The 12,603-nt window shown below is 47.4% G+C and overlaps 1 protein-coding gene across 1 annotated transcript in view; it reads left to right on the top strand.

The window, feature by feature from the left end:
- Nucleotides 1-12,603, top strand: part of unc5ca (unc-5 netrin receptor Ca) — a 115,763-nt gene that overhangs the window by 97,050 nt on the left and 6,110 nt on the right. The window contains 9 exon segments of the mRNA XM_048984024.1: nucleotides 2,212-2,243; nucleotides 2,245-2,370; nucleotides 2,372-2,405; nucleotides 4,947-5,294; nucleotides 8,063-8,150; nucleotides 8,560-8,728; nucleotides 10,252-10,485; nucleotides 11,587-11,736; nucleotides 11,856-12,020. Of these exon segments, the coding sequence (XP_048839981.1) occupies nucleotides 2,212-2,243; nucleotides 2,245-2,370; nucleotides 2,372-2,405; nucleotides 4,947-5,294; nucleotides 8,063-8,150; nucleotides 8,560-8,728; nucleotides 10,252-10,485; nucleotides 11,587-11,736; nucleotides 11,856-12,020 (1,346 nt within the window).

The following is a 12,603-nucleotide window of genomic DNA, read 5'->3' as shown; positions in this document are numbered from 1 at the left end:
TGTCTAGAAGTGGACCATGCCGGCTCTGACTGCTTCTGGAAAACATCCTGTTGTTTCCCCGAACGTCCCCAATGACATTTCCGTGCAGTGACCAAATGCGGGATATGTTTTCAATTGCCTGGTCCACATGCTAACGATCATTTGTTTTCATCTCTTTTCTGCCTTTATGTCGTCAAGCCGTTGCCATTTCCTGTCATTGTATGGCGGTTACCCATATGCTTTGAGGAGGCTGAGTGTGGGGGGGGGGAGAGGGGAAATGAGCAGAGTTAGGTCTGAAAGGGCGTGGGCCGGAGGAGCGGCACAGGTGGTGGAGCTGATCCCAGCTCTGCTGCCACGCTAGTTAGGCCCTGCTCACATGACGCCACCCCACTGACAGGGACTCAATGGTGCTCAGAGCAAACTGCATGTGCACTGTCATATACTGGGGCCTCGGAGGCGGGCGGCCAGTGGAAAGCCTACCCCTCCCAACCACATAACGATCTGCATGGCTTCCTGGTGGCTTAATTAGGATGCAAGTTGATCGATACCTTCTATCAGAAGGGCTAAGTGGTGTGAGGTCGCGTCACCCGCTGAATACAGATTTACTCACCCCTCTGCTTTCTGCTTGGTGAAAGGTAGAGAAAGGTGCATCCAAAATGGGCCGGGTGTCACGCCGCGGCGGCCGTGCCAGTGTGATATTTCATCCTGAGGTTTAGTGGCCGCAGCTCGAGGAACGTGCTGCTTGTTCTCCAAGAGCGGCAAGAAGGCTGGTTAGAGTGATGTCCTCAGAGCCAGACTTCCGCCCGTCTAGGGTGAAGATCGCATTAGAAGGGCAGATTGATTCCCAGTGCCATGGTGACTGGGCCGAGCACAGATCTACTGCGACTCACTCTGACATTGATTTGTTCTGCTTTTCAAACCGCGCGTTGCTTACGGCGCCTCGCTCCGCTGGAGATGAAGTCTTCACTTTTAGTCTCTGAGCAACTCCGCCATGTGTACCCCAATCGATGGCTTGTGGGGAAACCCCTGGGAATGGCAGCTGCTTCTCAGGCGAGGAACAGACTGTAGAATACGATAGCACCTTCCGTCTACAGATAAACAGTGACACTCAGAGGTGAAGACTGACACCCAGTGGTAGGAGGATGAACTGCTAGATTATTGCCAAATGTGGCCTCAGAATGATGTTTTAAGGTCACGGGCGGAGACATTTTTAAGTAGAAAATAATCACAAGAGACATCGGAATTTGAGCTATTCTGAAACTAAGCAACATTTTATGCGACTGTGAGTGGAAGCAGTCTGTATATACCCCCTGCCCCCCATCATGACAGGCCCGCTGCTGTTTCTCTTCAAAAATATTTCCTCTGAAGCTAAATGTATGAGAAACTCTGCAAATGAAAAGATGCAAATGATGGTATAGGTTGTACTAACAGCAAATGTGAAAACTCCAAAAAGAATTATGGTAAAGGCCGTACAACTGTTAGTACCTATAAGAGCTGAAATTGATTGTGGTTCATACCGTACAGTTAAAAGACCCCGTTAAAATGGAAGATAATCGTATAGACTATATAACTAATAGCTTCAATAAGAGATACAAATGATAATGGTACAGACTGTGCAGTTAATTAATAGACTTTGTAATATAAAGAAGGTAATGGTGCAGGCCACACAACTAAAAGACCATGTAAAGTACTGAAAATGATGATAGTACAAATTCTACCGTGAGTGGCCATCTGGAAGATTCTGGAGAAGCAGTTCTGTTGCATCTCATCAGCCGGTTGGAGGGCAAGCTGTTTTCCCAGAATCCTCATGGAGAGGTTCCTGGAGAGAGTCATTTACTGTCCACAAGTCACCCTGTCAATTAAAACTTTATTATGGGTAAGACTTTGTTCCAAATTAATGTCTGCACTGGCCGCGTTAATGAAAATTTCACAGTTTTACATCTGCTAGCCTATTAAATATTCAAGTAAATTGCAGAAAGTAGCTGTGGAGTTCATAAATTAATAAATAGACAAATCAAATTATATATATATGTGTGTATTTTTTAAAGCTGTGTGGATGTATATAATGTTTAATCATCGTGGTGTATTTTTAGTCGTTAGCCAGCATCTACAGTTACAAGCAGTCGCATGACACCCAATCGAGCTCTAAATGGTGGTTGGACCTGCCCTAAAAACATGCTGGTCACAGGTTAGACATCTACTCACCTGCATCCCTTGCATCTCCGCTAACAGCCGCGCCCAGCACCGACGACGTGGCGCTCTACTGTGGGCATCGTCATCGCCGTCATCATGTGCCTGGTCATCTCTGTCATCGTGGCACTCTTCGTCTACCGCAAGACCCACCGCGAATTTGACTCGGACATTATCGACACGTCGGCACTCAATGGCGGCTTTCCAGTCTGTCAACATAAAGACGGCCCGCTCTGGTGAGTCACCTGCAGGGGGCAGTGTTGGGTCACTGGGGGGGTGCTGGCTGTAGCCAAGCAGAGAAGACCCATGCGTGAAAAGTCCACTGTAGCCCAGTTGTCCTGAACCATCAGTCATCCAACAGCAGAGACTGTCACGTTAAAGAGATTTTCCCTGGTACTGTGGTATGGAAGGCCATGTTGCCTAGCATTTGATCTCCTTTCTGCTACGCTTGACTGTGCTTCCAGTGTGGACCTCATACTGTCAAAAGCAGGAAGGTCAGCCTGGCATGTTTTCCAGCCTGTCCCCACCGCTCTCTCATTTCTGTCTTCTTTGTTTTGTTACATTTGCCCTGTGAATAATCACACATCACATGCATTGATGTTGGCCCTGTCATAATTCAAAGGAATAAATACAATGGCAAATGAAACCAAACATTTTCTCCATCGCCGAGGCTGACAGCGAAATGTAATTACGTCCAGATTAAAAATGTCAAATCCCAGCTCAAACAGCTTTGCTTAATCAGGGCCGCTCTCCCCCCATCCTGATGCTAAAGGTGGTCTTTTGTGGTGGGTTGAAGTTGTGCAGCAGGTCCCGGTATGTCTGGGAGGAGAAGACACGTGCAGGATGTAAATGCAGTGTCGGAGATGGAAAGACCAGGAAGCAATTTGGGGACGCCGCTGCAGTGCGTGAGGCTCTGCTGACATTTCATAGGGAGGCCATTAGAATGCTTGTCACTCTGTGATGGAGACCGATCTCGGATTATCACTGATGGAGAATTATGCTTCCGCACCCCCCCCCCCCCTCCCTCTGCGCTCTGTGGCTTGTTCCTGGTTAATTAAATTTCTGCCGTGGCGAATCGGCTGAAAGATGAACGGACTGTAGGAACAGGAATGAACAGGGTAAGGAGATTAAAGCACTTTCTCCTGGATGGGAGGGTGGGACTGTCCCAAAACTGGCTTTAACCGTGCCTGTGCACCAAGGCAGTGAGCAGAAGATGATTCCCTGCAGAAGATACTCCACAGATCTGAGGTCTGGTAATAGATAATTAATAGATAATAGCATGCAAAGTTAGAATTTTACAGTCAGTAATGATCACGAGGCAGTCTCCTTATAGTCATGTACAGTAAAGATCATAAGACAGTCTTACAGTTCCTAAAGACAATGATGCAGTCTTGTACAGCAATAATCTTGGGTTAGGCTTCTTATAGTCACATGAAGTAAAAATCCTGAAACAGTCTGCTTATAGTCACATGGCGTAAAGGTTATGATGCAGTTTACTTGTAGTCATGTACAGTAAGGACCATGAGGCAGTCTGCTTATAGTCACATACACCAAAGATCATGAGGTAGTTTACTTAGTTACATACAGTAATGATTGTGAGGCAATCTACAGTCACTTACAGTAAAGACCATCAGACAGTCTACTTAGTACTTACAATCATGTACAGTAAAGATTGTGAGGCAATTTCCTGTCACAGAAAAGATTGTGACAGTAAACATCATGAGGCAGTGTTCCTACAGTCCCATACAGTAATGATTGTGAGGCAGTCATATTTAGTAATGATCACAACACTGTCTTCTACAGTTAAAAGTTAAAGATGTACTTAGGTCTGTCCCTGGAAAGCTCAGGGGTATTCTTCTTACTGATGACTGGGTTTTTATAAATTAGGTATGACAATTAGCTGTCTGTCATGCAGGGATTTGAGTGGCAATTTTACATGGGAGAACATGGGGTTGAGATTGGGGTGGCTCTTTGGGGTTCACCTCAACCAGGTCTTCATCTCATCACCATCATCATCATCACCAGATGTCTGATCTACTTCTGACGCTGTTTGAGATTGGAAGCTGTGAAGAAAGATGGGCACCCCCCCACCCCCCCCACATACAGCTGCCCAACATGATTTTTCACCCCCTGCTGCCTGTAGGACAGATGTGCCACACTCTTCATTTCAGTCCTCCCGCTGTATATTCATTGTCTTCCCTCTCAAGTGGGGGGGAATCCAAATTTCCAGTTTAATTACAACAATCAACCCCCGCCCCTCCCCAGTAACCTTTATCTAGCCTGTGAAGATTGTCACTTTAAGAACTATGCCCCGGATCCTCTGGAACAGGGGCTAGCGAGCTGTCAGAAATTATACAGATTGAAAAGCATTGCATGTTATAGAGCAGGTGAGCTTTCTGAGGACAGTAAATAATTAAAGTAGACAGGCACAGAGCATTTAATAAGAGTTAATGTGTTTTAATGGCGGCTTCTGCAGTCCCTGCTGGCTGGGCTGCTGCCTTGGTCACCTTCTTCTGGCTTTTCCATTTCTCTGCTGAGAGATAAAGGTTTATCGACAAACTACTTCATGATCTCAAATGACCGTGTATGGGAAATTCCAGTACTGCTTCCACTAGTTACCCTTGACGTGTGATTTAATACTTTTGAACAGCCGATCATACCTGAATGTTTATATATTTGTTCGGTTTCAGTTTGTCTAAATGCTGCGTTTGATGCGCCAGGTGAACTGCCAGTGTTTGTCTATGTTAACCCATACACCGCCCTGCCCCCCTTTACAGCTGACCTGATGACCGTGCCCCCTGACCTAACCTCTGCAGCGGCAATGTACCGCGGCCCCGTCTACGCCCTTCACGATGTGTCCGACAAGATCCCCATGACCAACTCGCCCCTGCTGGACCCCCTGCCAAACCTGAAGATCAAGGTGTACAACTCATCTGGCCTGGTCACACCTCAGGAGGAGCTGGCTGACCTTGGCTCCAAGTTGTCCCCCAAGGTGACACACTCCCTGCTGGACAATGAGACCTTGAACCTGCGCAACCAAAGCTTGGCTCGCACATGTGACCCCTCCTGCACCGCCCTTGGGACCTTCAACTCCTTGGGGGGCCATCTCATAGTTCCCAACTCAGGTGGGTTTGCTGAGAAGCGTGTTTGTCGCAAGAGGTTTCTACATTCACGTTGTTTGACATTACTCATTTGATGGTTTTATGCTTTTACCAATCCTAGTTTTACTGTACAACCATAGTTCCCATTCGGCAGCCTGCCTGCAAAATCACAGTGCTCTCCTTGTGGAATGTATGTATTAGACTTATCTGGATTAATGGAGCCTTGTTGCTTGGGGTTCACAACCTCTTTTCCACGTGGAGTTGAAATCGCAATCTCTTTCATCTGTTTTTAGAGTTCATTTGAAATTTGCCCGCACTAATGAACCCTGCTGAAGATTATGGGGCATTTGGGATGTGATGTGATGTTAGAAAGAACATCCCCGCTCATACATCCTCAGTTCAGGATGACTCCTGATATATAACTAAGATGTGTAGGTTAGGTGATGCATTGCAAGGTACAAGGTGGTGATTTTGTAATAAAGTCAAATGATGGGAAAACTGGCCTGATGTTATACACTCATGTACATGTTTTTAGACAAAGGGCAGTTAGCAAGTTAAATGTAATGTAATATTGACCACCAGATAGTGGTCTCAGTGAGGTGACTGTGATATCTGTAAAATGACAGTGATTTCATCACGACAATTGTGATCTCAATGCTGTGATGGTGATGTCAGTGGCATTATGGTTATCTTAGGGTTAGGTGATGGTGATCTCAGTGCAATAATGATGATATCAGCGGTGTGATGGTAATCTCAGTGAGATGATGGTGATGTCACAGGTGTGATGTAATTTCAGTAGGGTGATGGTGATGTCACAGGTGTGATGGTAATCTCAGTGAGATGATGGTGATGTCACAGGTGTGATGGTAATTTCAGTGAGATGATGGTGATGTCACAGGTGTGATGTAATTTCAGTAGGGTGATGGTGATGTCATAGGTGTGATGGTAATCTCAGTGAGATGATGGTGATATCACAGGTGTGATGGTAATTTCAGTAGGGTGATGGTGATGTCATAGGTGTGATGGTAATCTCAGTGAGATGATGGTGATATCACAGGTGTGATGGTAATTTCAGTAGGGTGATGGTGATCTCAGAAAGATTTGGCTGATAAACCAAAGGTTATTTGAATTTTTATGAGTCCATCCCTTGCCGGCAGGTAACAAATCGGCTTTAAAGCACTGAACACAGCTACCAGCAATGCAGGGACAGGATTTTGAAAGCTGAGATGGAATGCAGGAGGGTCAGCGCTAAGTGGTGTGCAAGGTCTTCTTATGGCAATGAAGAGGAGTCTTCTGTCTCTCTGAGAAGCACCACATTCTTCACTGTGCACTTAAGTCCATGAAAGCTGCAGCCGCCAGCCAGGTCTAGGAACCGTTGCTAATTAAGAGTCACCCCATGTGTCTGTGAGCTCAATGATGACTTCGGTGGAGTCCCTTCTGGCTGCCGGCGGCTGACTTGTCATCACAAATCGCGGTTACGCCCCTGTGAGAAAAGCAAAAAGCAGACACGCTCTGCCAGACTACAGAAGGCCATGATTGGTGGCCTGGCCCTGTCCCAGAAGTCTTCATCACCCATGGGTTCCGTTATGAACGTGATCCAGAAACCCATCGGTATGCATGCAGCAGCCTTATGCCTCGGCAGTGTGTGGAGCCGCGATCCCCCAGGGCAGTGTGGGATACGGCCGCCTTAAAGGAGTCTTCCTGGACTTTCAGTGGCCTTTTCCAGCATGTCTGCATGGATTATCGGAGATACGTGATGGGCTTGCCTGCCTTTGGGTGTGTTACCAGACGCACTACGTGGGAACAGCGTGGATGTTCTTCGCTTCTGTTAGGCGAATGCATCACTCTTTTTATGTAATTCCATTTACATCACAAAAATGAACATTCTTTTGTTGAAATGTTGTCTGTGAGGTGCGTATCTGCATGTATTGTGATCTCTCACACTAGAACTTGACTTCTGTGTGACGGAAGCGCTTTGACTCTTCATTTTGATGGATCTCTCCATGGACTAATGCCACCTTCCTGTTATGAGCCAACGTCTCTCTCTCTTCGGAGAAGTAGTCACGCCCTTGTAGTTGGCCCATAATTGCAGTGTCTTTGCAGTGTCTTCTGGCTCCACGGGACAGGAGAGTAAATGTCACTTCCCAAGAGTCTGAGCACTGGGGGGGGGGGGGGGGGGGGGGGTCTGTGATCAAAGAGCTTGAGTCAGTAGCAGGTGTCAGCTCTGGGAAACAGGTGTGGAACAATAGCAGCAGCATATTTCAGGGGCCAGCAGGGGGTGTATTGGTTAAGGCGCTGTTCACAGCATCTAAATGTCAGAAAGAACAGAAGTGCTGTTTTTGCTCTTTAAGAAAGAGGAACAGCTGTATAGATGGGCAAATATAGAACCATGATGTTAATAAAATAAAGCAATAATAAAACCAATATTAACAATTAATGACACAATTGTCATTAAGCCATAGGAGAATTTATTGCTCTCTGAATGCTCTCTATTAATGTTCTGGTGTTTTTTTATATTTCTTGAAGTTGCGTTTCTGCATATTGTCTACAGGAAGGAAGTCAGGAAGGTGTTTCCAAAGTCATTGTGTCATTTCATCTCCTACGTCATCATGTTATTTTCTAAATCATCACGCTGCCTCTGATGTCATCATTTTGCATCTGATGTCATGCCTGTGATGTCATACTGCTATATCTAACGCTGATTTGGGAATCTTTGTGCAGTATTCAAAGTCATCGCTTTGTTTCTGATGCTGGTATCTCGCCTCCAAAGTCACGGTGCTGCTTTTCGACAGGGGTCAGCCTGCTGGTGCCAGCTGGGGCCATTCCACAAGGTCGTGTCTATGAGATGTATGTGACAGTCCACAGGAAAGACATTATGAGGTATGGACCTAGCGCACAGCGCCCCCTCTCCAATAGCTGTGTTATTGCAGGTGAGACAGGAATCTTCACACGTCCTTGGAAAGATGAACACCTTGATTTGGTATCAATTAACTGGATGTGTGTGTAATATGGTATTACCACTTGAGAGACAGAATCAGAGTCCATCAGGTTGCCTTCCATAATTGGCAATCTTCATAATTAATGACTTTTTAATGATACATGATTATTAAGTTCTTGTCAGTCGGAGGCACAGCAGAGAATGAGAGCGTAACCATGGTGATAAAATATTAAAGTGATGGTCTTAAGGAGGAGGGGTCAGTCACATGAAATGAGTCTCTGTGCCTGGCAGTCCTGGGGAATGTTAAATGCTGTCCGTCTGAGCCCACTCCTCTCCCCCCTACTCTCCCAGGCCCCCACTGGAGGAGGCGCAGACCATCCTCGGCCCTGTGGTGAGCTGTGGCCCCCCAGGAGCCCTCCTGACACGGCCTGTCATCATCACCATGCACCACTGCGCAGGGGCCCACTGCCAGGACTGGCAGATTCAGTTGAAGAACCGCTCGCCACAGGGGCAGTGGGAGGTGAGATGGCGCTTGGGGGTCAACAGGCATCGACAGGGTTCTACGGGGGGGCGGCCCACCTGGAATGAACACGACTGCATTTTAGCACAGTCAGAGGTTCCTGGATAAATGACCTAGGGGAGTAGAAATTGTGATCAAGGATACTTGTAAGTCAGACGTCAGTGGCAACCACAATGGAACGTGTAATAAATCCAGCGTGCATGTGCATGTGTGAAAGAGAGTGACAGGAAGTCTTTGTGTTTGTATGGGAATGTGCGAATGTATGTAACTCAAAGTGTGACATCTCCCGAGAGACTGTCTGTAACTGAGTGTGAGTGTGTGTCTGTGAGTGTGAGCGTGTGGATCATAGTATGTCAGACTCCTGAGAGTGTGTGAGTACCTTTTCGGGATTTTTCTTTTCATGCTTCTGGTTGTATGTTGTGAGTTGAGGTGATCATCAGCCTAAGGCTGCACTGCAGTTGTTGCAGAGAGGATCCCTGATTTCTGTAGCAGGATGTGGCTCAGGGCTCCCTGCCGCAGGCGTCCCTGCAACGGTGCCGACATGCACGCCTCTCCCGTACTCCCTGTCCTTATCACACGCCAGCACCGTGTCTCCACTGCGAGCACAGAGACAGAGGAATCAGGTCACTCAGCACGGAGCCTCTCTACAAAGCATCTCTGTTCACGAGGCCGTCACATGGCCCACAATGCATCTTTTCTCTTTGACCGAAAATGGGCCTGGAAGTCCAGGCTCAGGGGAAACTTTAAATGATGTTTGCGGCATTCGGTGTGTAAATCAGCCTCTGAATTCTGTGGTTTCTGACCTGACACTTTAAAGATAAAAGTTTTTCCTTTTTTTTTAACCTCAACTAAAAACAATACCAAACCCTATTATATTTCAAGATGCTTACGGCCTGAATTGACATGCATGCTGTGGGTTGTTAAGGGACAGTATTTCAAAATATGCTTGACTTGACCCTCATCTTAAGCCATAATTAACACAAGCGTGACGACTTTCCATTTAGGCACTTATCCGGTCAAAACCCCATTCCAGGATCTGAGCTCTCTGCAGAGAAGTTGACTTTTAAAAGTCAGCCCGGAAAAAAAATTAATAGGCAGGAAAAATGGAAAAATACTAGTAGTATGTCAAGTATTTCAGGGAGTTTGAAATTATTTTTTTTTCTGTTTATTTTTGCTTTTATTCAGCTGAAATTAGAAATTTTAGCTCAATTATAATGCAATTATTGTAATCGCAAGATGTGCTGTAAACCCAAGACCTGAATCAGACATGAAATACAGGTTTCAAAAGTGTTAATTACATTCCGTGCCCTAGAAATGTTCCTTATTTTCCTGGGAAATTGATTCCTTCACCTGTACCACCTATCAGTCGGGTCCGTTTTAGTCCAGGAATATAAGAAATGCAGTGTGACATGTCTTTGCCCCTTTTTTACCTTGTGAGTTTAACACTTGAAAACTTCTCACTGCCCTGTCGGGCACCTCAGCGCCCCCTAGTGTCACATTGAAGGGTGTTCCGGTGTCTCCAGGATGTGGTCGTGGTCGGCGAGGAGAACTTCACCACGCCCTACTACATCCAGATGGACGAGGAGGCGTGTCACATCCTGACTGAGACTCTGGGGACTTACTGCCTTGTGGGCCAATCTGTCAGCAAGGCTGCCACCAAGCATCTGAAGCTGGCCATCTTTGGCCCCATCACCAGCACCGCCCTGGAGTACCACATCCGGGTCTACTGCCTGGACGACACACAGGACACCCTCAAGGTACGGCCTTCATTCAAGGCTGCAGCTCAGCTCGTTAGATGCTCTCATTAAGTCAGCTGATGTTCTACTTTCACATCCCTATTTACAGATGTGTTTTTACTACAGCTGTTAGAGTAAATTGCCGTTTCTGGATGTTCATAGCATTACATTTACATTTTTATTGATTTAGCTCATGCTTTTATCCAAAGCGGCATGTGCTTTTTGAGAAAGCAAGGTCAGACAGTCCTAGAGCAAATAGAGGCTCAGGGTCTCGCTGAAGGACCCAACGGTGAAATGTCTTTGCTGTCCATCATAGATGGTGCTCAGCTGTTGTATAGGAGCAGCAGAGGGTGTATATTCTCAGAGTTGAACCGTATACACATTCAGTCTGCGTGCAGTTCCTCAACCACTGCACCACCTACTTCCCTGTTTCTGTGTGTCACTTCCGGCCATGGAGAGAGTGGGGAAGGGAAGGGGCCCCGTGCAGCTGTAAGGTAAACTTTATCAGTCAAGGGCAGAGATTTCACGGCTTGGGTCGGCTTGGACTCCCCTGTAAGGACTCGCCAAATTCCTCGCTGTTCAGCCCAAGCGGAAAGCAAAAATAGGATTGTTCCCTCTAAGAATAGATCTGAAATCCTCTGCCCTTTACTGGCAGCGAAGTTCATGGTGTCCCAGCAGGGGTCCGACAGCCAGGTGTGAATCCGGCCAGTGGACTCTGAGCCAGTGAAACGTCGCATTGTCCAGGAAGCTAAAAACAGCACGTGTAGGAGGTGTTAAGTTCTGTTTGTTTCAGTATTGTATTTTTTTCTCTGGTTACCTTGGTAATTTCATGCTGACAGGAGATTGCGTTCCCCCCCCCCACCCCTACCCATTATCCCTAACAGACCGAGCTGTGGGTCTGTGTTATTCTCACGATCGGACAGATGGTCACAACCCTCTCAGGTTGCAGTCAACATTTTTGCCTTCTCTGATTGGCTAATGATTAGTTGAGGATGGGCTCATAATTAGTGGTCAATTGACAGACCCTCCCGTTGATCACTTCCTGGGGTGCCCCCTCCACCAATTTTTGTGTGGGCGTTTATTCTTCCGCAGTCATGACTTTGTGCCCCCCCACCCCCACAGGAGGTCCTTCAGATGGAGACGCAGATGGGAGGGAAGCTGCTTGATGAACCAAAGACCCTAAACTTCAAGGACAGTACGCACAACCTGCGTCTATCCATCCACGACATCCCGCACGCGCTGTGGAAGAGCAAGCTGCTGGCCAAGTATCAGGTGAGCTGGTGAGAGAGGGGAGGAAGATGGATGCCGGCCTCGCCCCCGGTCTACTCCACACAGGTCCCTCCTCCAGCCCTGCCTAAGGCCCCTATTTCAAAGCCTGCTCTCCCCCGTAGGAGCTGCCGTTCTCTGAGGTATGGAGCGGCTCCCATCGCACCCTGCACTGCACCTTCACCCTGGAGCGCTTCTCAGGCAGCACCACCGAACTGACCTGCAAGCTGTGCGTGCGGCAGGTGGAGGGGGAGGGCCAGATATTCCAGCTGAACAGCACCCTATCAGAGGTGAGCGCTGAGCCATGCCCCGCCCCCTAACACCCAGACACACCCATCCGGCCCCACCTAACACAGACACACCTTTCACCCTTGCTTTGTGTCCTGGTATTACATGCTGTTCCCTTGAGAGCCCAGAGAGATCAAAGACACGAAATGCTTATTTCCCTCACTTTCTGAACCTCTGTGACTGTGAGCCCGTTCCACTGCTTTTGGGACCCATCGATGAAAATCCATCCTGCATGACAGACGCCCAGCAGTCAGTTTTAATCACACAGAAGCCGCCTAGTGCCACTTTATATACAGCAGCAAAACATTCTGAATTCTGGTTTCATCGGGTATAAACGCTGGACGCTCAGCTCAGAATCAATATGTTGGCTTGTCGAGCTGGTTATTCAGCTCAGCGTATTGTGGATTTTTAATGGAATTGGTCACGTTGCACTGAAAACCGTCCTCTAGGACCACAGAAGCCATTACCAGCTGCAACAGCCGGGAAACATCGTCTCGTAGCCCGTGTCTGCTTGTTAAATGACATGTATGTCCTCCGTGTGCCATTTTGAATCCTGCAGCCTTTTTATTGGGGCGGCCTGCAGGT

Source organism: Brienomyrus brachyistius, chromosome 2 (genome assembly GCF_023856365.1).
Source record: "Brienomyrus brachyistius isolate T26 chromosome 2, BBRACH_0.4, whole genome shotgun sequence".
In the NCBI taxonomy this organism is placed as follows: Eukaryota; Metazoa; Chordata; class Actinopteri; order Osteoglossiformes; family Mormyridae; genus Brienomyrus; species Brienomyrus brachyistius.
The sequence above is the reverse complement of the archived record's forward strand: the minus strand, read 5'-3'. Positions and strand labels throughout refer to the sequence as shown.